The sequence below is a fragment of the Leiobunum rupestre genome, chromosome 2 (genome assembly GCF_980474605.1).
Source record: "Leiobunum rupestre chromosome 2, qqLeiRupe1.1.hap1, whole genome shotgun sequence".
NCBI lineage: Eukaryota > Metazoa > Arthropoda > Arachnida > Opiliones > Sclerosomatidae > Leiobunum > Leiobunum rupestre.
In genome coordinates, this window is record NC_143385.1 from 8,814,923 (window position 1) to 8,842,698 (window position 27,776).

General features: G+C 35.8%; 1 protein-coding gene across 2 annotated transcripts in view; it reads right to left on the reverse strand.

Moving 5' to 3' along the window:
- Positions 1-27,776, reverse strand: part of Pde1c (Phosphodiesterase 1c) — a 224,966-nt gene that overhangs the window by 13,869 nt on the left and 183,321 nt on the right. The window contains exons 2-5 of one of the 2 annotated variants that reach the window (XM_090165363.1): positions 16,248-16,331; positions 8,924-9,137; positions 7,679-7,795; positions 4,992-5,279 (exon numbers count right to left, since the gene is read on the reverse strand). In XM_090165363.1, coding sequence (XP_090021489.1) covers positions 4,992-5,279; positions 7,679-7,795; positions 8,924-9,137; positions 16,248-16,331 — 703 coding nt within the window. The remainder of the gene's footprint in view (positions 1-4,991; positions 5,280-7,678; positions 7,796-8,923; positions 9,138-16,247; positions 16,332-27,776) is intronic. The other variant, XM_090165364.1, reaches the window with a different exon arrangement.

Below are 27,776 nucleotides of genomic sequence, written 5' to 3' on the forward strand. Positions count from 1 at the left end.
GCTAAGCAATTTCCTTATCATTTGAATACGACCTTCTTTGGAAAATAAAGTGTTTCAAGGGCTTAACCTCGAAGAATCAGCAATTCAATTTAACGATAGCCTACATTAAAGGGATCCAGGAGAGACTTTGAAGTATAAATTCCGTACATAGTTTAAATTCAGAGAAAACGCTCAAGGGAATAATTATAAGGTTTCTGAAGTGTGCAAATTCAGTAAGCTAGTCTAATTGTGGTTCCAATCTTAATCTTCTTGTAATGAGAGGAAGAAGCGCGGAACGAAGCTACCAATTTGGCCAATTGCGATGACAAATACTCTTTATGTGGGTCAATATCATAATCATAACATGATCAATTAAAACATTAAATATATTAAATATATATAAGTAGAAACTTTGGTTAAAATGTATTTCTATACTCAATGGACAGAACAATATGAATCATTCTTTCCCCGCTTTTATTGGAGATCATTCTTCGTCGAAAAATGGACTTTCCACTCAAACTAAGTTAAGTATACGTTTTATGTCAATAATTGCAGAGTTTCTAATCAATTGCGAAAAAGGCTGTGCTACTACTGGTTTGTAGAAAGAGCCCACTGTTGAAACAAAGAGTGTACATGTGAACTAGAGATAAAATCTCGGAGTGGGGTGCAGTCTATGACAAGGAACCTTAGAGCAAGCTTACAGGGGGAGGAACTCTGATGTTTTAAGCAATTGCCATCTGTATTATGAAAAGGCCACTGTTATTAGAGATGGCCATGAATCTATCCGATTTTTTGAAAAACGAGACTTTACTAGAGAGCGTGGTGCCATCTATTTATGGCAAAGGAAGCTAAAATCAAAATAGCCAAATGATAACGTCGTCAGAGAACCATTGTAGAGTATTATAGTTAGACAACTTATACTCTGTTAAGTGGACTTTAACCTAAATTATATGTAATAATAATCATCTAGGCTAATACCCAAGGCACCACCTTAAGCCTAAGTCATCAAGCGACTTTTAAAGCCATTAATTCAGGTGGCCGGGTTACGATGCGTATATTTATAATATATAATATATAGTTTATAATTGCTATAATTTATGTGATTGGCCAATTAACAAACGATCCAATCAACGCGAGGGGTACCTATAAGTACCACCTTTTTTATATCGACGCTAGCGACATCTATTGAAAAAAGAGCTACGTGGTACCGCAGCGTTAATATATACCTCCTTTTGTTTTCTTTCTTTGTGGTTAGGTTTGAAATATTTGTGATGTAAAAACATTTTCAAATCTTTCTCAAAAACTAAAAACGCGTCGACGTGTTTCTTAATTTAAATGACTCGCGCAACGTCTCCGCTGGCTCCACTAGTGGCGCTGCGGTAGCGTGATTTGGGAATTTAAACATCGAAGTTCCATTCCCCTCTGAGGCAGCGTCCACTTTAACCGAACCCACCCGGTCATTTTATCGATAGTTCACTTGATTTTCCAATCTAAGCCTACGTTTTCGTAAATCTGAGAGTCGAATGCATGGCAGGTCGTCGATCAACAAAGTAGGAAAACCCTGCTAATATCAGACTTCATCAGTCTAATACTATGAATGGCATCTTTCTGGCGCGTATTTCTTTTTTTGACATCCACACATCGGTGTCGACCCAAGGCCTTAGACACCAGCACACAATAACTGATTAATCAGGGCGAGATATGTGTAACGGGGGGATACGTGGCGACAGGGGTGGGGACAGGGATGGGGACACCCGTGGCGGAAGTACTCCGACCACCAGTTGGGGGATTGGTGGTCGTCCTCACACGGCCATCCACAAACTCTACCTCCCGGACGCCTGGAAAAATTCACCGTTAAAATTGAAAAATTTTCAAATACGGGTTTGAAACTAAAATGTCACTAAAATATTTGGTACCAAATCTTATTTTAATATCCGAACCTAAAATATAAACTATTTTAAGAAACTGATTATAACCAGAAATTTTATAAAATCTGATTATTTATTTTTATTAATTATCATTTTCGATAAGGATAACAATAATTAAATAGTCTAATTAATCTTATTAATATGGGTAATGGTGTTATAATATTTCGGGTGGTGTTACGCAATTAATGGGTGCGGTCATTTCATTTGTTACTCTTTGTTACGAAGGGGAAGGTTTGTCGAAAACGTCCATTTTTATTGGGGTGTTATCTTTGTCGAGCCCCTGTGCTACTGTGGGTATAGTTTTATATGAGAGTACGTCTATAGATTTACTGATAGTAAAGACCTTTTCACACGAGCCAACGTTTCAAATCAAAATGCTGATACAGCAAAAATGGACCAGTGATCCATTTTTTTCTGGCGCACTTTTTTGGTGGTTCAACTCATCGAACTTTTATTCACACTAACCAACTCGAGGGGTCGGACATTCCCAAAAAAAGCGTACGGGATTTCGAAATCTCTGTGATTTCGCGATTTCGTCAAAGATTTCGCGATTTCGTCAGAGATTTTGAAATTTGGTCAGAGATTTCGCGATTTCGTCGGGGATTTCTTGAGAAGTGTACGGGATTTTGTACAAGTGTCCGACCCCTCGAACCAACTAGTTGACTCAACTCAACTTGACTCATCTAGTTGCTTCAAAAAGTGTTTTCGACCCTCTTGGCTAAAACTGAAAGCAAATCACACATTTTTGTTAAGTTGTGTTATCATCGCAATTGTTCAATTTAGTACTCCGTTGTTTGATATGAACAACACGAATACCGTTGTTTGATATGAACAACACGAATACCTTTATACGATGTTAGGCCTATGAAATAAGTTCTGTAAAAAAATAAGTGTCCTTTTAACTGTTAGGATTTAGGAAAACCAAGATATTTAATTATTATATACTGACACCATATAGGTAAAACCAATTTGGAAATAAACTGTTATTTACGACATTTAAAATATTTTAAAACCAGTAGATAATCAGGTGTTATGCGTGCAAGAATTGAAAGCAGAAATTACACATATATACACACTGGTTAAGGATATAGAAACCATATAAATATATATATATATAGAAAGCATGGCATTAGAGGATATGTTTATTCAGGAAGATTACAGTGAGAAACTAATTGGTTGTGCGCAAAAACCAATCTATAGGAAATCTTAATATTTCCAATCTTTGAAGCAAAGCGAGCCCAACGTTCTTTAGCAGCTCAATTTCCAAAATGACTATCATAGTTGGCAAAAATGGTAAATATTGACCGATACGAATGATTTTTTTTTAATAAAATTATGTGGCTTTCAAGATTTATGGTAAAAGTTCACGATGTTAAATGAATCATACTTTAGGTCGACGTGTAATGTGCACTTGTTATCGATTCATAAGAGTCACATTTGTATCATAACGAGAAAATCGATATTTCTCGTGTCTGTATTTTAAAATTCCAACTGTGACCTGAGATAATTCGGGTCAATGTCAAGTAGAGGTCGGGGACGGTTAATCATTATCCATGTTTAAATTGATTTTTTTCGGAAAAAATGTAAACAAAGAAATTTACCGGTTAATATTTCGGAAAATGATTAAAAAACATGTATTTTTCGTAAAATTTGAGCTTTTTATCGAATTAATTTTACAAATTTATCAAAAAATTAATCGGATAATACAGAAATATAAATTAATTGATCCAAACGTTTTACGAATAATTTTGAGAGCTTTATCTGTTGAATAAAAGTTAACCATCCCCGACCTCTAACGTAAAGTATTTTAAACCTAAGGGAAAAGAGTTTTTGTAACTGCAATAAACGCTCAAAAGTTCGCTTCGCTTCCCGAGAAAACCTTATAGTAACGGTACACCGTCACTACCAATTAGTCCCATTGATAGCTTGTTTTTTGCGCAAAACCCAAGCCATGTTGGTGGAAATGTATGATCAAGCAGACAAACAGAGTTACATAAAATTCCATAGAGTTACAGGAAGTATTTACAGCTAGTCACATCTATTTAATGAAGAGGAAGAATCCAACGCTATCAGTCTCTCGGTGTCAAAGGAGAGCATGCAGTTCAGGATGATCAATTTCCGAAAGTGAAGTCGTTAGTCTAAATTGGATTTTAGCGAGGAACCACCGTCTCCGCGTTCAAGTGTTTCTTGGGTCAAGTTTGTCGTTTAAGCGAATTGGTTAGCTGGCAGTTTAGTGACGCGAATTTACTGTCGCGAGGACGAATGTTAGTTAGCGAGCAGGATCGCCGTTCGAACTCTTCCCCATTTAAACACTTCAACTGGCGGGTGCAAGCGACGACGTTGACCCCTGGCATGCGCTGGATTCCTTTTTTGAATGGATCAACATTGAGATATTTAATTGGAAGGGCTTTAATGAAACTAAATTCACATGAATTGAACTCGGAGGCGACTAATTCACGACAGCTCGTGCTACGGGTTGTACAGGATGTTTTTTTACAAACTATAATGATAACCGTGCGTTTAAAATATTTTAGATATATATTTAGAAAATGCACATGAAGAATTTGAAATTTTATACTAAACATAATTTCAAGAGAGTTAAATGAGATTCTTCAATTAACTGGTAAAAGTAATCTAGACTGCTGTAAAGTCAAGTTGTCTAGAAAAAGTAAAGCCAACTAAATAATAGAGCGGTTTCAACGCTATACTGACTAGTTAACTCTATTTAATCATCCATGAATTATAAGAACCCCAAACTACAGTTTTCTGTATTAGAAATAATTTAAGAAATAATTGATTTTAATAAAATATCAGTAAGTTCAATCGCGTGTATTACAAATTATCAACTAAAATATTGTTCTAAATAACTCGACTCATCCAAGAAATTAAGTGAATCCTTTAAAATAAATTACGCTAAAATTAATGAACTTGAAATATATTTGAGATAGAATTTGCGAATTCCTCGTGCATTTTGTTCGTTCATTCTGAGGGAAACGTTAGTGGGTAAAGGAAGTGTGACGTCATCAAATGAAGGTTTTAAGGGGGGTGACAGAGGGGGGTTTCTTTTTAAATTGTGTTTAGCACCTGGCCCATTTGGACATCTTCGCGCTGAGTTCTTTTAGAGAGAGTTTACGTTGGTCGGTGCAGCAGGGCGGCGAGTCTTTGTCCGAGAGTGTCGCTGGGCTGTCTTTGGAAAGGGGCCGCACGGGCGACACCTGCAGCTGCCCGGGACTGGACGTAGCGATCGAGGCTACACGCGTCAGATGCGTCTTCGGACTTGGCCTTGACTGGGCGACGAACAGTTTCGACACTTGAGGAGAAGCCTTTCTGGGAGGTGACGGAGACACTTCGCTCCCAGGAGAGCTTTTTTTCCTGCGTCATACACATTTATTTGTTCAGAAAGACACGCTTATTTTGATTAACTTATTATTTCGGACTTTAAACGATTTCGTCAGAAAATATAACTTGACGGAAAATTCTGTTTATTATAACCTACTTGTTTACGCGTTAGTTATTTTAAGAATGTGGTTAAATTTACTTTAAAGATTGATTGGGTTTTTTCTTTATTATCTCTATCTTTTGAGTTATTTCAGGTTATTTAAGACAATTAGATTTTTATTTTAAATTAAATGGTTTCGTTTGGAATTTTGTGTTTTTTTAATTTAAAAAAAAATTCCTTTTTTTAATTAACCTGTTAGATGAATAATTCATTTTTGAAATCCAGTGTAAACGATTTAAGGTACAATTGTTTAATTTTAATTAGGGCTCGGCATTCGGATAAGAAATTTTTCGTACATTTCATTTATATCCATATCCGAAAATTATCCGAAAAAAAAATTATTTGTTGTACATTAAATCGTATAATAGTCGTGAATAATATCCATAACAGTTAATCGAATTTTTTTATGATTAATTGAAATTTTGGCGGTTAGTTAATCCGTTTCCCCGAGCTCTAATTTTATTCACAACTATTTTAGTTCGAATGGTACCTTATGTACGCGAGTTTTCCTAGTTTGATCTTGAAACAAATGAAAATATCATTCTTTACACTGTTATTACTAGCAAGGATTAAAAATATGAAATTAAATGGTTTCAAAACTTTAGGAAGAATTTTTTTACCGCTTTTTTTAAAACCGATTTATTTATTAATTTTTCGATTAAAAAATTCCAAAGCAAAATTCGTTGTAGGTTGTAAGTTGTATTCATTTATTATAACAGTGAGGTTGTTTTTTTGGGGATTTGACGAGATCTCCCTTGTGTTCACTGACGAGAAAGGAGTAAGACGAACGAAGACAATTATCACCAAGTGAAAAATAGAAGGCAAAGTGCGTTAAAATAGAGAGAGAGAGAGATAGAGAGAAAAGTGTATGGAGCAGTGTGCATTATAGAAATAGCTTTGTGCGAACGGTGCTTTTCCATTTTCAAATGGCTCATTTGATGATGGAAATTTCAATGCAGCACATCACAAAGAAGCAAAAATATGTATCAATAGAAAATAATCGGATAATATTCAAAATTTATTTCCATTATTTTATTTTAATTGGGTAATAATTTGGAAGTGTAACGTTACTTTGGATTAATTGTGCAACGGTTTTTAGCATTTCTACGATTGTTCTAACTAATAAAGCACCACGACGTCATAAATGAGTTAGGATTTATCGTAGAAAGAAATAATCATTTAAATGGTCTGTAAAAATATTAAGATAGATTTCTGTGAGAATAATTAAGTTAAAACTTGGTTAAAACGCGTCTGTTTAATATGCTGCATTATTATTATTAAAATTATAGAATAAATTAGTATAGCTATAAATAAATTTGATTATGTAGATAAGTTACTATTACATATAAAATCTGGTCAATGAAACTTAAGTTTTATATTGCGCTGTTAATTAAGTTATTTTTATTGAACAGAAGTAATTTGATATTAATTTGCTAATATATTGAAAGGTTTTAAAGTAAAAACCGCAGTGTTAATGTTAAAATCGAAGCAAGAGGTACGGCATAATTAATCTGTAGTCGAAGTATATTTTATTTTAACTAAGCAAATATTAATTGTAAATATTACGAAAAAAGTTCAAAAAAATTAGTTGATAGAAGAAAATATCCCAATATTTAAACAAGAACGTATTCAGGTCAAAAGAAAATATGTAGGCATTATTTTGTTCATTTCGTGATCCCCGGAAGTAAAACAACACCATACTGCCTTTTTCACTCGTAATCTTTACCTTCCAGGGGGAAGGTATTTCACTTCAGAGAATCATGAAATCGGAAACTGTAGTTGCGGCTACACCCCCTTTGTTAGCCCGAAATTCATTCTTGTTAACGTCGTGCAATTTTTGCGGGTTTTTTTTAAACGCATTATTGTAGCTTAATTTGAAAGCTATTCGAAAAAGCCAAATGTTGCGTGTATCATACAGCAATTCGCTTTCTGACAAGCAATGGTAAAATATGTGCGTAAAATGTTAAAATTCACCTGAATGATTTGTTTGCACTGTTTCTATTGTATTGAATTTTGCAACTCCTAAAGAGATTAACGTACAAGTTTAAGCACTAAATAGATTAAACTCCAAACGTTAGTTATAAAAAGAAAAAATTATAATGTTAATAGCTCAAAATGAAGGAAATCGTGTTCATTGTCCCAAAACTAAACTCCTTGCCCTTATTTTTTAGAAGACCATTTTTCCGACTGAGATGTGGTATAAAAGACGTGACCGGAAGAAACTACTGGCTTTGTTCTGTTTGAAATATTGTAAAAGATTAAGCGCAGATACCTGTTTGCTTCGTCGATGGAGACAGTGTCGAGAACACCGGCTGCATAATGGAGAGTCTTTTTTAGAACGGCGATTGGGATATCACCATGCTCTAGATGCGACGCCAGCTGTCGAAGTCTTTCAAAAGTTACCAATTATTAGTACAGTGTCAAGGTACCGTTGTATTGCAAAACAAATTGGAGTCATCCATTCGATCGAACCCCATTCAAGCGGAAGTTACCAATTATTAGTACAGTGTCAAGGTACCGTTGTATTGCCAAACAAATTGGAGTCATCCATTCGATCGAACCCCATTCAAGCGGAATTTCTAGGACAATGGCGGGTTTCGGTTGATTGGATGATTTGGAGATTTAAATTATTATTTTGTAGGTAATAATGTTTGTAATAAACAAATTAACATTAATTTATATTTATATACGTGGATTATATAGATTTTATGGCAGATTTTGTCTCACCGTAGCTTAGTAAAAGAATATGGAGTTATACTGAGCGAAATGACCCTGGATTGAATCACCACTGGGTTAAAAGTTGCTAAAATATGAAATTTTACGAAATGAACTATACATTTTATATTTAGTTAGATAGCTTAGGTTAGGTTGGGTCGGTTGAGTTAGATAGGGCTAGATTGGGTTGGGTTGGGTGGGGTTTGGTTAGGCAAGATTGAGTTGGTTAAGGTTGTGTTCGGTTAGGTTCGGTTGGATTAGATTGGTTCAGGTTAGATTGCGTTGGGTTGGGATAGGGGTTGGTTTGGTTGGGTAGCGTTAGATAATGTTAAGTTGAGTTAGGTTTGGTTGGGTTAGATAAGTTAAGGTTGGGTTAGATCAGCTTAGGTTGCTTTAGATAAGGTTGGGGTGGGTTCGGCTGGGTTGGTTGGGTTAAGTAATATTGGGTTAGGTTGAGTTAGGTAAGATTGGGTTAGATAAAGTTGGGTTGGGTTCGGCTGGTTTGGTTTTAGGTTGGTTGAGTTAGGTAAGATTGGGTTAGGTTAGGTTAAGTTTGATATGAAACGAGCACAATTTAACTTGTTGAATGGGATTCGGACGAACGAGACAGGAGAAACAAAATTGCGCTAAATTATTAAATATTAGCAATTAGAATAAACGAAACAAACGAATGAAATTAAAAATAATTGATCGGTAATGGTCAACTAGAAAACGGATCATCAAACACCTGGTATAACTATTAAATAGTCACTGACCCTGAAATTTCTCAAAATAGAGGGATTCACTAATAAGTGAAAACTACCTGGCAGCTGCTTTAACACACGATTCGACCGTGTCCATTTCAGAGGGTAAAGGCTCGCGCAAACTGTTTTGTTGGGTGCTTTCTTCGCCCGGTTCAGTTTTCTTCGGCTCGATTTCTTTGGCGCTCAGAGCTTCCTGTTCCGCTTTGGCCGCGCTTTCCTTCTGCTCTTGCAAGTGCTGAGCGAACATCCTGCGGACCAACATGGTCCCTCCACCTGAAATACAGATCCATGTGATGACTGGGTAAATATACACAGAAGTGACTACATGGGCCATCTCGACCTTGTAAATGACAATTGACTTCAAAATATTTATCTCGAAAAATATTAATATTATAATAAAAATTATTTCTATAAACCTTCAAAATGACGGTCCTTAAAAATGTATAGGGTCATTCCTGAACTAATACACACTTGGTTTGTCATATGAATATTCACATCTGGTTTTATTTATACTTAAGGCACCTTCAAAATGGGGATGTCGGCCATCAAAATGGTGATCTCGACCTTCAAAATGTGTATATCGAAAATGAACCCAATAATAAATTCAACAAGTTGGCAAAACAAAATATACCTCTCCTCGAAAGAGTTTCTAATTCTCAGTGAAGTGTGGTTCTGTGGTAGAATGCTCACCTGACGTGCAGGAGGGCTCGGGTTCGAATCCCGCCCGGTACTAACGCAAATTGAAAAATATTTATACTACACCCAATGACAACAGAAAACGGGTCCTTTTGGAAAAACCTTTTCCCTAATTCTAAGAAACTGCGTACGCAGCGATTACCCTTTGCCCCGAAAATGCGAACGCGTTCGCATCCCTGACAGACAGACCCACAGACAGACAGACAGACACGGTGGTTGTATAACCCCTCCTAGGGTACAAAGTCCCCTCGGAGAGGTAAAAATAGCTAGTATAAACAAGGCAATGTGGATCTTGAGAATGGTGATCTCGACCTTCAAAATGTGTATCTTAAAAATAAACAAAATAATCAAATAAAAAAAGAGTAAATAACAAGGCAATCTTGACCTTGGGAACGGTGATCTCGACCTTCAAAATGTTTTTCTCGAAAATGACCAAAATAATAAAATAAAAAATAACTATTATAAACAAGGCAATCTTGACCTTGAGCATGGTGATCTCGATCTTTAAAAATCCTATCTTGACGATCGAAAACTTGGTTACCCCTGTTCTAAGATTTGGCGAATCCGGTGGTGCTGCCTTATTATAGCACAGTTTCTGGGTGGTACCACCCCTGACAACACCTTCCTTACTAGGAAAACGCCTAGAAGTAGGAATGAAGAAAAGCTACTAAAGGCAACGGGTAATGGTGGATGGGGCATATGTAACTGCAACCTAAAGTTTTCGAGCACGAGATAGGGAAGGCAAATTGGCACAGGCCTGTGCTTCAAGGGGTCGGAATCCGTTAGCTTTAGGGAACCAATTAGATATCTTACCTATTTGCACTTTTTAACTGGAAGGAACGTATCCGGTATCGTCCATTTCGACCGAATTCACATTCAACCAAAAATATCCTTCCCATTAGACCGAAAAAATATCCTTCCCATTCGACCGAAAAATATCCTTCCCATTCGACCGAAAAATATCCTTCCGATTCAACCAAAAAATATCCTTCCGATTCAACCAAAAAATATCCTTCCGATTCAACCAAAAAATATCCTTCCCATTCGACCGAAAAAATATCCTTCCCATTCGACCGAAAAAATATCCTTCCCATTCAACCGAAAAATATCCTTCTCATTCGACCGAAAAATATCCTTCCGATTCAACCAAAAAATATCCTTCCCATTCGACCGAAAAAATATCCTTCCCATTCGACCGAAAAAATATCCTTCCCATTCGACCGAAAAAATATCCTTCCCACTCGACCGAAAAAATATCCTTCCCATTCGACCGAAAAATATCCTTCCCATTCGACCAAAAAATATCCTTCTCATTCGACCAAAAAATATCCTTCCCATTCGACCGAAAAAATATCCTACCAATTCGACCGAAAATATCCTTCCCATTCGACCGAAAATATCCTTCCCATTCAACCGAAAAATATCCTTCTCATTCGACCGAAAAATATCCTTCTCATTCGACCGAAAAATATCCTTCCCATTCGACCGAATATTTTCTAGCCCAAAGGGTTAGAAAATTCAAAAGTCCGATTCAATTTAGGTAAGGTTGGGTTAGGTTAGGATAAGTTAGGTTAGGTTAGATTAGCTTAGGTTGAGTTAGGATTGGTTAGGATATGTTAGGTTAGGTTAGGTTGGGTTAGTCTATGTTAGGTTATGTTAGGCTGGGTTGGGTTAGTTTAGGTTAGGTTAGGTTGGGTTAGGTTAGGTTAGGTTAGGTCGGGTTAGGTTAGGTTAAGGGCCTCGGTAGACGTTTGTAAAATGGAATTTAATTTCCGTTGAATGGCACCAAAAATATATTTAATTAAACTTCGCAAATTTGGGCTATTTTCAGTCGAATGGGACACCAAAAAAACGTATTCAGCCGAATTTACTCTACAACAATCAGGTGGATTGCGTGCTATGTCAAAATCGTATCAACATCTAGAGGTCGGGGATGGTTAACTTTTATTCAAACGTTTTGATCAAGTAATTTATATTTCTGTATTATCCGATTAATATTTTGATCAATTTGTAAAATTAATCGGAAAATCAACGTTTTTTTCGATAAAAAGCTCAAATTTTACGAATAATTCATGTTTTTTAATCATTTTCCGAAATATTAACCGGGAAATTTCTTTGTTTACATTTTTTTCCAAAAAAAATCAATTTAAACATGGATAATGATTAACCGTTACCGACCTCTATCAACATCGTCATTCTCTCGAGGTAGAAACAAATGTGGATATGACTTAATACAAAAAGTCTCGCTCTCGCTTTATTTCGTAGCATTGGCCATGCTAGTCAGGATATTTCTTAACCATAAATAATAATAGACAAAGCATAATTTGTATTATCCAATAAGAACTCGAATCGCTAAACCACGTGATTTTTAAAGAAAAGTAGTACAGTCAGAAGGTCAACTCGGTCGCTGTGTTATTCATTATTATTGCGAAAATTTGGAGGTTGTAACTGTTTGGCGTGAGTTTAATTCAGCTTTAGTTAATTTAGATACGAATTTGAAAATTAAAAATGCCGCGAAAGAAAACTGCAGTCCACTTAGCAGTTGTATTAAAACCACAATCGACACAGTGTAAAAAGCGCAACTGAAAAGTCAGTTCAGTCAAGCCTTGGCCCAATATTGCATTACGAGATCAAATTGTTATTCTTAAATACGAATTGAACTAATAATTATTTACGTAATAAAAAAAAAGAATTTTTGAAATAACAATTCATTTTAGAAAGCAAATTTTAAAGATATCGAGAATTTTACGACTGAAATTCATTGAACTCTTTTTAATCACGGCAGAACCCATAGATATAAGAAATGTATATAAAGGTCTAGATAAATTTCTGGGCGTCTAAGCCTATCATAAAATACGGAATTGACACCTAGCAGACACCGAGGAAGGCACGTGACCGGAAGTGCGAGGTCTCTTAGCATTTTAGTACTAAGTGCTTGACCTTTCGCAGGCCGTAGTCTTTAGACACCATCTGTTGGTGACTTTTAGTATAATTTTTAAGCAGTAGACAATGGCTCTAGCGATGATAGCACGAGCTTTCTTACCGATAGATAGCGCCTTATAAGGATAGCCTGCAGAAATTACGCGTTTCTGCTAGCTGTCCCCTCCGTATTCACTCCCTTTGAAATATTTTATCTAGACCTTTATATACGTTTCCTATATCTATGGCAGAACCAGGCCCGGACTGGCCATAGGGCAGATCGGGCAAATGCCCGATGGGCCGGTGTGGTCAAAGGGCCGTGAGGCCATCTAGCCAGCATGATAATGTAGTGTTTTTGTGGGAAGTAGGGGCCGACGTTTCTAAAATGCCCGGGCTGGTTTTAGGTCCCAGTCCGGACCTGGGCAGAACCCCTCAACTCTGGTAGTAAAATATATAGTATTCATCCGCCTATGAGGGGGAACCAAAGAAATAAGACGTTCTTGGCCGACGGCGAGAGCGATACTCATATCCACTTTTGGTATAAATTAAAATATTCTTAGCTGCAGAGCTTTATTAAAACTTAAAGGTATAAATTTGAATTTGATTATTTTTACCTCTCCGAGGGGACTATGTAACCTAGGAGGGGTACTACAATCAATGTGTCTGTCTGTCTGCGAACGCGTTCGCATTTTTGGAGCAAAGAGTAATCGCAAAGATTTATCCAAAAGCACCCTCTTTTTGTCATTGGGTGTATTATAATTTTCTTTTGCAAATTGTGATTATACGTGAAGAATCATCGACGTTAGAGAGCGGAGGGCTACGGTAAACGTATCAACGTCCAAATAGCTGGGTTTCCACCAAATGTTCACCGTATACGTCATAGTATCATTTTGCGATAGCATCGGGTGGGTTTCGAACCCGAGCCCTCCTGCATGACAGGCGAATGTTCTACCACAGAACCACCGTTACATGATACGATTTATTGAAAATTAAAAGCTCAGCTTAAGCGGAAGAGTATATTAATAGTTTTTAAAGCCAAAATGTTTTACGTATGAAAATTTAAAGTTCAAATCTTGTTTTAGCGCAGTCAGCAGATAAGATGGTTAAAGGGTAGAACCCGTTAGTTTTTTCTAATTTATTTCGATTTTTCAGTTGTATATTTTTATCTATTGTGTGTTTAGCGTATTAGATTTTTTAAGCGTAATAGTTCATTTATGAAGAAAATATCGAGTTGTATACATCGTGGTCTTACACTTATGTTGGTCTGGTTTTTAACTGGGTCGTCATTTCTTCGTAATTTATTTTAAACGTTTTCTCGACTGATTAGGATGTTTAATGCAGTTCATCAAATGGGTTCGTTCGTTTTTATTTATAAAGAGCCCTAACTATTGCGTCTACGGTCATTTATTGATATACGAGCTGTCGTTTAGTCAAGTGGCTTTCTGTGCTTTGTGAATGGTAAGTTTTTCGCTTCTTGTTAATACATTTTTCATTGGTGTTGATATTTGGATATCTACGATTCCTAATGCAGTCATTGATTTCCTGGGTGTGAGAGTCATTATACGATATTGGAAATTGGACGGCATTGGTCTTTTTCATGCGGCATGTGTCACAACGTCAATAGGAAGTCTACGAGTCGTCCACTACCAGATGTCGAATATAGCTATTCTACGGTATCTTCATCAAGGGCGAGTGTTGAAATAAAATGAGCGTTAAAGATGCGGCAAGTATGTCATAAGCGAGAAAAATACAAATACCCTCTGTAAATATTTTTTTCATTAAAATTTGCTTCGTATTATATTTAACTGATAAACTTGTTCTGTAAATAGGGTTAAATTAAACTTTGTATTGTTTTAGTACGTCTAACTCGCTGTTGTAACTACTTCATTTATATTATTCTGAATGAATTAAACTCTGTTGTTTCGTCTCAATTATTTTAATTAAAATTAAAATTTTATACCAGGCGGGATTGAACCGGGATTACGTTTATAGTAAATAACTCTGAATTGCGGAGATATCTTTAAGGGTTGTCTCGAGAAATTAATACCACTAGGGACAATTCTTCCGAGGAGAGGTATATTTTGGCTTGCCAACTTGTTTTAATCTAATATTGGAATTGTGGGGGTTTTTTCCGTCGTAAATTTTTATCTTTTATTCTTTTACTTCTTCCGCGAATTAGTTAATTTTTGAAGGAACGTTTGTGTCGTTTATTTTGATCTATTAATTTTTTAAACGTATTTACTTCTTCCTCGAAATTGATCATATTTGGTGGAACCTTTAAATTGTATACGCAGTGTCTTGAAGTTTACCCGGTTTGATTATAAATACGTCGAAAGTTCGTAATTTATTTACGGGGTTTATTGTGGTCTTAGTAATTTAAAAAGTTCAAAATTACTTAACCAACTTAATCTAAAGAAGAATAAACTTTTGTCTTTTGTGGTTTCTATTTTCCCACCCCTTACATACAGTTTTGGCAATCTCGAGCCAAATTAAATTTCGGTGTAGCGGCAACGGGAATAAATTCTCGTAAATTTATCGTTGGGTCTTGGTGAAATAAATAAACTTTAAATTAAATTCTTAGTTTTTCAGCCAGTTTTCTTCATTTTTTCATTAAAAAAGGATCGTCGTTATAACAGTTTTAATAATTTATTTTAATTGTAATAAACAATATTCTACCGGTCAGGATTGAACCGGGAATACGTTTTTAGGCCGGCGCTCTAAATTGCGGAGGTATCTCGTAAAGTGCCGTGTTCAGTAGTTAATTCATAGTTTGCACCGAAGGGAGGGGCCTATGGTCTCCAAGGAAACCGGGAGGGCGATCAAAAATTCAAACCATTTCGCGCGTAGCTACTATATAGGTAGCCATTTTGTAGGTAATCTCGTCAAAGCTACAAAACGTATTAGATTTATGCTTTAAAATTTTAAATGGGCCCTAAACAAAGCCAGATAAGATTCTAAGGCCGGGTTATTTAAATAAAATATCAAATTACGACAGAAATATCTACGAAAAGAAGTTAACAAAGCTTATCAAAGTTAGGCCTTTGCGGTCATCCTTTTTACAATTACCTTCACTATCGAATAAAATAAACAATTTTCGCTCTCCATTGGTAATTGAACTACTCGAATAATTTTTAACCAGGCAGATAACCACTTTTAACGTGAAAATAATTCCTTAATCATTTGAAAATAATTAAAATCCGCAAACAGACGATTGAAACTGTTAACCCTCCCGTTTTACTAAGAAATCTACACCTTCAAAATGGCGGCAAAGAAACGTTCATTCTTGCTCAAATTAAATATTTATTCTTGGTTCTTATATCTATACTTGGAACTGCGTCATTGATGACGTAGGGATGCAAACTATGTATACGCCCAAGGGCAAACTCTTCCGAGGAGAGGTACAATTTGGCTTGCCAACTTGTTTCTTCAACAATTTTAGCATTTCTGAACTAAGTAACAGACCCTATTTCATTTTGTAACATAATTCTGAAATTAAGTGTTATTGTTTTTCAAATTTAGTAAGTTACGCAACACGTAATGACGGTTGGGGTACATGCAATGGCATAAAGCAAAGTTCTTAAAAGTGTTTCATTTCTCGAAAGTCGTTTCTTAATATTTTAATATCAAGATGACTCAGAATTCCGTACACTATGTATCACTGTTTTATTTAAAAAATAATCGTTCGAAACAACCGTTCCGTGTTCATTGTGGTTGAGTATTCCATTAACAAAAAAACAATTTGACCTTGTTGTTTATGTAAATCCTCACCATTTTCGGAATGAATCTGAGCTCTGCTCTCTCCGAGATTTGAATCTTCTTTGATGATAATATCGTCGGATGGCGGATTCGCAACTGCAATTAAAAGAAAAAAGCTCATTAACATACAAATCAAAACTAATGAGTTCAATTAAGTAAAAAGCGCGAATCAACGAAATTCGAAAAAGAGGAATAAAGTAAAGAGGGAAAAACTTCAAATAACAAAAGTGATTGGGAACCAAATCAAAGTTTTGTCGCTACGAAGACCGCTACGCACTGCCAAGAATATATTTAGGTAAACTGAGAATATGTAGCTGCAACTTCTGCCTACACGGAGAAAGCTATAAAGATAAAGGTGTGATCCCCCTTACCAAGGAAAGGTGCAAAGATTACACCCGGAAAGGGGCAAAGATTACACCCGGAAAGGGGCAAAGATTACACCCGGAAAGGGGCAAATATTATACCCGGAAAGGGGCAAAGATTATACCCGGAAAGGGGCAAAGATTATACCCGGAAAGGGGCAAAGATTACACCCGGAAAGGGGCAAATATTACACCCGGAAAGGGGCAAATATTATACCCGGAAAGGGGCAAAGATTATACCCGGAAAGGGGCAAAGATTATACCCGGAAAGGGGCAAAGATAATACCCGGAAAGGGGCAAAGATAATACCCGGAAAGGGGCAAAGACTATACCCGGAAAGGGGCAAAGATTATACCCGGAAAGGGGCAAAGATTATACCCGGAAAGGGGCAAAGATTATACCCGGAAAGGGGCAAAGATTACACCCGGAAAGGGGCAAATATTATACCCGGAAAGGGGCAAAGATTACACCCGGAAAGGGGCAAAGATTACACCCGGAAAGGGGCAAATATTATACCCGGAAAGGGGCAAAGATTATACCCGGAAAGGGGCAAAGATTACACCCGGAAAGGGGCAAATATTATACCCGGAAAGGGGCAAAGATTATACCCGGAAAGGGGCAAAGATTACACCCGGAAAGGGGCAAATATTATACCCGGAAAGGGGCAAAGATTACACCCGGAAAGGGGCAAAGATTACACCCGGAAAGGGGCAAATATTATACCCGGAAAGGGGCAAAGATTATACCCGGAAAGGGGCAAAGATTATACCCGGAAAGGGGCAAAGATAATACCCGGAAAGGGGCAAAGACTATACCCGGAAAGGGGCAAAGATTATACCCGGAAAGGGGCAAAGATTCCACCCGGAAAGGGGCAAAGATTACACCCGGAAAGGGCAAAGATTACACCAGGAAAGGTGAAGAAGCATGGTTTTTATTCAACAAATCAGGAGGTGAGATGGGTGTTGCGCAATTATTATCTGTTACAAAAAATTTATTCTTGGTAATTTACCCAAAACGCAATTGCAGATTGCGTCCTTTAATAGACGTTTCAATAAAACATTACATGGAAATAGCCAAGAAGTAATATTTCCGAGAGAAAGGACCTGCATGTTACTTTTTTATAGCGCTTGTTAAATTAATGGAAACTTTTCAGTTGTTACGGTATACGACAATTATCCACGTAGCTTCTTTTGACTTATTAAGGCTTAGAAAAAAATGACGTTCTCTTTACAGGTGAAATGTTTCCATTATTTCAACAAGCACCAAATAAACAGTGGCTCTCGGAAATATTACTTCTTGGCGATTTCCTTGAAGGATGTTTTATTTAAGCGCCTATTAGCCTTTTCATTTTACATAGAATCAGGTAGTGACTTACAACATAATTTCATAAACTGCAGGATTTTCGTCTGTTAGGTGTTGTAGTATAGCGGACGAAAATCCTGCAGTTTATGAGCTACTGGCCTTAGCCAATTAGTATTTCTATGTAAAATGAAGACTTATTCCAATAAAATAATATTTTTAAGATTTATTTATATTCTCCTGACAGAAATCTATCGTGATGGCTTATTTTGGACGGCGTCGAGAAGTGCCCATAAACATACAGAAGATCCGCTAGGGAATTTTCTCTTATTTAGCCAGCGTAGCGCCACCTAGATTCATTTCGGTCGAGACTAATCGCCTTGACAGTAGTCCCGGATTCTAATCTCAGTATTGAAATTTTAGGCTTAATTTGCTGATTTGATATATTTCCTTATCCCTTGTGGGATTTACTATTTCCTAAATCAGCTTATGCATGCATATATATATACACACAACCGTCAAGTTTTCATTTATTGACATCTTCGCGAACAGGGAATATGAAGTAAATTAAACACCATAGAGCATCCAACGATGGCTTGTTAACCAACTGACTTGAATTATATAATATCCATAATATACTAATGTATAATAATATATTAACGTAATGAAATAATAAATCAACAATATTATATAACCTCAATAATAAAAAATAATATCAATAATTTAAAATAATATCCATTATTGTATAATAAATCAATAATATAACATAATCTGTATAATTTAATTTTATAATAATACTAGCTTTAATACCCGGCTTCGCCCGGGGTCTTAGTTTTAATGAATTAGATCTGCAAAAACGCAACACGCGTAGAAAAAACGGTAGCAAAAACGCAACACGCGTAGCAAAAACGGTAGCAAAAACGCAACACGCGTAGCAAAAACGGTAACAATAACGCAACACGCGTAGCAAAAACGGTAGCAAAAACGCAACATGCGTAGCAAAAACGGTAACAATAACGCAACACGCGTAGAAAAAACGGTAGCAAAAACGCAACACGCGTAGCAAAAACGGTAGCAAAAACGCAACACGCGTAGCAAAAACGGTAACAATAACGCAACACGCGTAGCAAAAACGGTAGCAAAAACGCAACACGCGTAGCAAAAACGGTAAAAATAACGCAACACGCGTAGCAAAAACGGTAGCAAAAACGCAACACGCGTAGCAAAAACGGTAACAATAACGCAACACGCGTAGCAAAAACGGTAGCAAAAACGCAACACGCGTAGCAAAAACGGTAACAATAACGCAACACGCGTAGAAAAAACGGTAGCAAAAACGCAACACGCGTAGCAAAAACGGTAACAATAACGCAACACGCGTAGCAAAAACGGTAGCAAAACGCAACACGCGTAGCAAAAACGGTAACAATAACGCAACACGCGTAGCAAAAACGGTAGCAAAAACGCAACACGCGTAGCAAAAACGGTAGCAAAAACGCAACACGCGTAGCAAAAACGGTAACAATAACGCAACACGCGTAGCAAAAACGGTAGCAAAAACGCAACACGCGTAGCAAAAAGTCCTGAACTACTTAAAAATCCCAACTAAACCTCCCCTTCTACGAAGTCATTTCTTTCACACTACTCCCCTTCTACGAATTTCACACTAACCCGTTACAAAGTTTAAAGGTCGGGACGGGCGCTATGATCTCAAGAGAGGAGATAAGGGAAGCAAAGGGGTGGGAGTCGAAAAAAAATATAAGGGAAGCAAATAGGCAAAGTCCAAAGTCTAGTAAAATAAAATTGAATTATGAGTAAAATTGAATTAGATTAATAACCGTGTCAGGTATTTGGAATTAGCCGCGTTTAGTTGGAAAACAGGCCCTGAACATTGAGTTAAAATTTCAAAGCTCTAGAGGTAACCGTTCTCGAGTTTTTAGGAACATGACATCCAAATAAATAAATAAATAAATAAATAAATAAAAGGACAAACTTTAAGACTTAAAGTTAAAGTTATAGATATAAATAACATTATAAAATCTTAATAATTTAATTTTATATTAATACATCAAGATAATAATATATCAATTATATTATTGGTTTTAGACAGTTGAAATTTAACTTAATGATCAACCACTGTACCATACTATAAGTGTATAATATTGTTACATAAGTGTGACACTTCCTATTTTTCACATATAAAAATTTTACTGAGAGCTATTCACAAGACAGATTGCATTATGGACTTCGTCGCCGTTTTGCGTCCGCTTGCTAACGCGTCACACGTAGCCTTTGACAGCGCCTCGCTAGAGGGAGATTTTCTTCTTGTGATGACGTCACTTCGTTACTCGCACTCAGTAAAATATTCCCCAAACTTATGGAACAATATTATAGACTTATGACCATACTCAACAGAAAAAGGAAATTCAAAATGACAAGTGCTACAGTATGGTTTCTTTACGTAGAAGCATTGATTAGCGAGGACTATGTTATACCATAAGCCTATCAACCCTAAGTTTGAAACACGCATTGCGCCGTTTGTACCACCACTGAACGGGCGAAAAAGAAGAAATCAGGCGATAGTATCGGCACCTGGTAGAGATAAATTGAAGCTTCTTCCTTCCCCCTGTCTCTCTCTACGCACCTCTCTCTTACTAAAGCAGCTGGCATCATGCATTGCGAGACGCGTTACGTTTCTCTTTTCCGCCACCGGGTGGATTTAGCGCTGTACTTTCGACAGTCGTTAGCTTGAACCAACACTGCCTTTCGATTCAAACTTAGGGTTGATAGGCTTATGGTTATATACAATCATTTATCCCAAAAAAATTGCGTTTCAAGTTTTGCAAGTTCATTTTTTCTGAAAAAAAGCTCTATTCCCTCGAGTGCCATAAAATACTCTATCGATAATATTGATGATCGATCTTTATCGAACGACCATTATGCTGCGTTTTTCAAATCCTCGCAGATTCCCTAAGTTCCAGGCAATTAAGAGATCAAATTGAGTTTGTTTAGCCATTTTTTTCACTTTCACACTATCGGTTATTTTCGAGGAGGCATTACATAAAATGGCTGACCAGAACTATCGACAAAAAAGAACACTTTTCACTCACAGACCAGCGTAGGAGGCTGGTGGCAAGCAATTCATGACACGCGAGCCATCATCTCCTTACACTCCCTATTACTGTTAGACTCCACAAGTTTTTATGGAAAGGGATCGTCTGACTTTCTCCGATAAATATCTGTGGTACACGTCAACACCGATATCTCACAGAGCACGTGGCACCTAGGAGCCACCCGTCAAAAGTCGTCGATTTTATCGCGTACAGTTTTCATTGGTTAGACCAGGAAACTATATAGGTATACACTTGGAATGTCTAAGAAAGATTTTTACGGCCGTGATGAAGCTCGTAGAAACGGGCGTGTCTTAAAGCGGGAAAACTCACGACAAAAACTCTCGCGCCTCGCTACCCTCATTCGACGAAAACTCGTCATTAAGCCTAGTCATGGTTTTTATATTATTTTCTCTCTATACCTTGTTTATGTATATAACTAATTTCAGTGTTTTGCCTTGCTGGTCCTTTATGAACTGTTGCAAAGCACTCTAAATAAAGATTTTCATTTCATTTCATTTCATTACCTGATTATCTCTTTTATAACCATACAAATACCTAAAATTAGGTATCACTACACTTCTTTCGCGAAGAACATTATAATTACTTTAACATATTAAGTACGATAACAAATTGAGGTTTTTAAATCCATTGTTTATAAGCCTATTTTGCGCGGGAAGATCGCCTATTTGTTACCATGACGACGCATTCTTTTCGCGTCAAACCTCGAGCCAATGAATTTGAAATGTCGTGTTTCGTCTTACACTTGACGTAGTTAAGCCCCGCCTTTTTCTTGACGCGCTTACGTATCACCGTCCCAATGGAACCTTAGACATTCCAAGTGTATCCCTCTACAGTTTCCAGGTTAGACGCTTTAGTGTCTGCTGCCGTCGGAAGGGGAAAATTCGGAAATTGTCTACCCCTTTTCCGTAAAACGTTTAGCGTTAAGGTTCGTCCAATGAAATCTGTACACAACACTGCTGACCGTTTTGTAAAGTCTTGGCAAAATGGCCGTTTAAATATACATTTAGCTCTTACTTTAAACTCGTTAAATTAAAATACAAATTACTAATTGAATGAGTCATCATAGACGAGAAAAACGGCAAGAACGACCTAAGCGACTATTAAAACAATTGACGGCTCTATCATGGCCATCTGTATTATGAAAACGCCCCTGTTATTAGAGATGGCCATGAATCTATCTGAGTCTTCGAAAAACGCGACTTTAGTGGAGAGCGTGGTGCCATCTATTTAAAGCAAAGGAAGCTAAAATTCAAAATAGCCATATTCGATAACGTCGTCAGAGAGCCATTGTAGAGTACTTTAGATAGACAACCTATACTCTATTAAGTGAGCTTTAACCTAAGTTATATATCCCATGTAAAAATATTGTTTATAATTGCTGTTATTGACCAATTTACAAACGATCCAAGGAACGCGAGGGGTACCTTTTTGATTTCGACGCTAGCGACATCCATTGAAAAAAGAGCTACTTCACGTCGAGCCGCCACTTGCTTTAAAGTAGCGAAGCACTGACAAGGAGACTACCCGAGGTGATAATCACCGATTTTGTTCAAACTCTGGTATAGTGTACACCTCCATGTACCTTAAAAAACCTGTAAGGGAAAAGTTGCGACGGACTTTCGTTTTGCCATGGCAACCGAAAACGTTTTTGACAACAGGATTTGAAATTATTTCCATTGAAAATAACATGGGAATCTGAAGAATTTTTCGGGTCCCCCCCCCCCCCTGTGAAACCTTTTAAAAAATAAAATTTTTGAAAATTTTAAAAACGTTAAAAATACATTTAAATTGATTTTAAAAATTAAATTTAATCAAGTTTAAATGCAATTTGGTCAATTGGGGGACCCTTAAAATCCTTCAGATTCCCATGTTATTTTCAATGGAAATAATTTCAAATCCTGTTGTCAAAAACGTTTTCGGTTGCCATGGCAAAACGAAAGTCCGTCGCAACTTTTCCCTTGCTGGTTTTTCAAGTTACATGGAGGTGTACATTATACCCGAGTTTGAACAAAATCAGTGATTATCACCTCGGGTCGTCCTCATGCTGTCACCAACGTTCCCTTTTTTCCTACTTCCGAGACAGGGTAGCCGTATTTTACAATCTATTGCGACGTCATTGGTGTTCCAAATTTACCATTAAAGCGAATAGAAATTGTAAATATTAAAACTCGTTTTAAAGCAATGACGGCTCAAGTGTAGTACCAAAAAGCCTCATTAGATGTCGTTGTCAGGAGGTGAGTTCGACCTAGTGTATTTCTTGAGATTGAAAAAGACTACTTTCCGAAACTGAATAACTAAAAATTTTTGCAACATGGCATGCAGTCAGCCTACTTCCAGTGAAAGACAGAGTAAACCGAAGATTTATGTAGTCGGCCTTTAAGGTCCTATTCAACTGTCTAGCTCTCGAATTTAACACGCTTTATGGCCTACATTTCACACTAAATTTTGTCAGGTTAATTACGATAAACATTTTTCCGATTGAACAATATAAAGGTAAAATAGGAAAATTTACACACCTTAAATTATGTTTATTTATTTTATAAATAAGTACAAGCAGGAATGTTGATTTTTTGATTTGTTATGCCTGTTTTGCTTGACAAATTGATAAATAATTTGACTGCGGCGATAAGGTAATCTCTAGTTTAAATTAATCTTTATTAAATTGAATTATAAAAAAATAATGAAATTTAATTACATTTTATCTGAATTGAAATTTCTATAGAATCTACTTTCGAACATTTTTATAAATACATTGAAGTAAAATACGTGATTTAAATCAGACAACCCTGATTACAAGACATTTTCTTCGCCAGCAAGTGGCGGCTCTATCATTGCCACCTGTATTATGAAAAGGCCCCTGTTATTAGAGATGGCCATGAATCTATCCTATTCTTCGAAAAACGCGACTTTACTGGAGAGCGTTGTGCCATCTATTTATGGCAAAGGAAGCTAAAATCAAAATAACGAAATGATAACGTCAGAGAGCCATTGTTAGACAACTTATATTCTATTTAGTGGAATTTGACCTAAATTATATATCACATGTAAAAATATTGTTTAAAATTGCTTTAATTTATGTTATCGACCAATTTACAAACGACGTGAACAAATGTCGCTAGCGTCGAAATAAAAAAGACGGTACTTATAGGTACCCCTCCCGTTGATTGGATCGTTTTTGTAAATTGGCCAGTAACATAAATTAAAATAATTTTAAACAATATTTTTACACGGGATATATAATTTAGGTTTAAGAGTATAAGTTGTCTAAATATAATACTCTACAATGGCTCTGACGACGTTATCATTTGGATATTTTGAATTTTAGCTTCCTTTGTCATAAATAGATGGCACCACGCTCTCCAGTAAAGTCGCTTTTTTCGAAGAATCGTATAGAGCCGCCATTGCTTTAAATAAAAGGTTTTTTTTTAATCACAGCTTTTGCCAACCTTACTTGAAATATACTCTGTCCAAAAAAACTTATATTTAATATTATATTTTTTACTAGCCTACTAATTTAAAATAAAAAGGTGAAATAGGCCTATTTGAAGAACAAATACCCACCCAAACCGTTGTACAAATTGGCCAATAAAAACCGGAAATACCCACCGTAGATATTTATTTCTTTAGAAGTATATATACGTTAATTTGACCTAACACCTTTCCTTTGAAACAAACCAAATATTTATTTTTAAAACCTGGATAAACGATTTTAAATAATCGCAACGCCACCTACCCTCGTTAGAAATAACAAGATTGTACTATTAACAAACAAAGACGAAGTCTTAACTAATTTTATCGATCAATAACGAATGACTTGAAATGCAGTAGCGTAGACAAAATGGTTGAGGTTTGACTGTACTAAATTTCCACCCGTCTAAAATTTTAAGTAACCTAAGCCCCTTGACGAATTTGTGCCTATACTTCTGATTAAACAACCATTAATAGTTGGTTTCTTTTCACCTGTTCTCGGAGTAAAAGCGTACTCTCTTAAACCTTAAACGTTTTATTCGCCTGTTCTCGGACTAAAGTGTACTCTTTTTAACGTAAAACGTTTTATTCGCCTGTGCTCGGACTAAAAGTGTACTCTTTTTAACCTCAAACGTTTTATTCGCCTGTGCTCGGAGTAAAAGTGTACTCTTTTTAACATCAAACGTTTTATACGCCTGTGCTCGGACTAAAAATGTACTCTTTTTACTCTAAAACGTTTTATTCGCCTGTTCCAGGGATGAGAATTACTCCGGCCCACAAACTATTCGCTTTTTCCGGAGTATTAGGGCTACTCTTTTTACTCCTTCTGAAAAGGAGGTGTAAAGGAGTAAATCGGATTTGGTCGTCTGCTAGCCAGAATTTATATGTTAAAAGGGCCACAAGCAGCCCCAACTCGAACTATTGGCCACCCCAGAATCGGAGTAAAATTATGTATCTTCTTACCCTACTCTGAAATCCCTGAACAAGCGAAAAGAAACCATACCTATCGTAGCCTCTACTAAATTTTTACCCCTCTGAAATTTTAAATAGTCTGACCCCGTTCTTGTTACGCTACTGATAAAATTTCCCTTCTCGGTCTGCCTTTTGACTTCAGACATTATTTATTATGGAAAGTAAAGATTATTTCCTCGAAAAAGTCATTTAAGGGAAAATGTATTTTTTAATCCATTAAATAGGAAGTGCGGATGAAAGAAGTAGCCCAGCACCTTAAGCGAATTGCGCGCCATGACCGGATGACCTCTGGCTAATACAATAAAGCCCGCAAAAGGTAAATAGGCGGCAATTTGCGTCATACATGTACGGATGGGGTGGAACAATAGCGCCTTCAACTTTTCCATCATACGGGCGCCGTGGAGGAATCTAGCTCGCTTTAGAAATTTCAGTTCTCCGGATAAATTAGATTAAGGGGAAGGGCAGCCTCAGCTCGCGAACGCAAAGAGGCTTATTAGCTACTTATTGAAAAGACCTCGCCAAAATGTCCGCCGTTGTAAAATAGGTACCCTCCGGTTTATATTTAGAGGTAGAGTAATTTAGCTCCGGAATAAATTGAAGGGACCCTAACAATTCCAAACGTATTAAGCGAAAATAATTAATATCTTCAAGGTTTACGATTGGTAAATTTACTACACTCATTCAACTCGTTCAACGAGTTCATTTAAGTTATTTTTTTAGGACTCTATTTATTTTACTATAGTTCTAACGGTACAAACCTATTATCGGATAACATTTGCGTTACCTTAAGCGAGGAAATAATTAGGATAGATCGGATATCAGTTTATCTAAATTTACACTAAGATCATTTGATATGAAGGATAATGAAAATTGTAGTTTAAAACTGAAACTTAACTAAATTCTTAATTTTATTTATGAAATTAATTAATTCATTGTACACCGACCGACAGATGGTAGCCAGATTTTCCTTGCCTTATAGTTACCGATTTTATATATTCATCGATTAAATTCCTTAAGAAATTTTAATTACTGTTTATTCCCGGTTTATATTTTTTAAGAAATTTTAATTACTGTTTATTCCCGGTTTATATTTTTTAAGAAATTTTAATTACTGTTTATTCCCCGATTAAAACCCTTAAGAAATTTTAATTACTGTTTATTCCCCGATTAAATTTCTTTAAGAAATTTAATTACTATTTATTCCCTGATTAAATATCTTAAGAAATTTTAATTACTGTTTATTCCCCGATTAAATTCATTAAGAAATTTTAATTAGTTTATTCCCCGATTAAATCCCCTAAGAAATTTTAATTACTGTTTATTCCCCGATTATATTCATAAAAAAATTAATTACTGTTTATTCCCCGATTAAATTCCTTAAGAAATTTAATTACTGTCTATTCCCCGATTAAATATCTTAAATATTAATTACCGTTTATTCCTCGATTAAATTCCTTAATAAATTTTAATTACCGTTTATTCCTCGATTATATTCATTAATAAATTTTAATTACTGTTTATTCCTCGATTAAATTTCTTAAGAAATTTAATTACTATATATTCCCTGATTAAATATCTTAAGAAATGTTAATTACTGTTTATTCCCCGATTAAATTCTTTAAGAAATTTTTATTACTGTTAATTTCCCGATTAAATTCCTTAATACATTTTAATTACTGTTAATCCCGATTAATTAATTAAGAAATGTTAATTAATGTTTATCCAGATTAAATTACCGAAGAAATGTTAATTACTGTTTTTCCCCGATTAAATTCCTTAAGAAATGTTAATTACTGTTAATTCCGATTAAATTCCTTAAGAAATGTTAATTACTGTTTATTCCCCGATTAAATTTCTTAAGAAATGTTAATTACTGTTAATTCCGATTAAATTCCTTAAGAAATGTTAATTACTGTTTATCCCGATTAAATTCCTTAAGAAATTTTAATTACTGTTTATTCCCCAATTAAATTCCTTAATAAAGTTTAATTATTGTTAATTTACCGATTAAATTCCTTAATATATTTTAATTACTGTTAATCCCGATTAATTCCTTAAGAAATGTTAATTAATGTTTATCCAGATTAAATTACCGAAGAAATGTTAATTACTGTTTTTTCCCCGATTAAATTCCTTAAGAAATGTTAATTACTGTTAAATCCGATTAAATTCCTTAAGAAATGTTAATTACTGTTTATTCCCCGATTAAATATCTTAAGAAATGTTAATTACTGTTAATTCCAATTAAATTCATTAAGAAATGTTAATTACTGTTTATCCCGATTAAATTCCTTAAGAAATTTTAA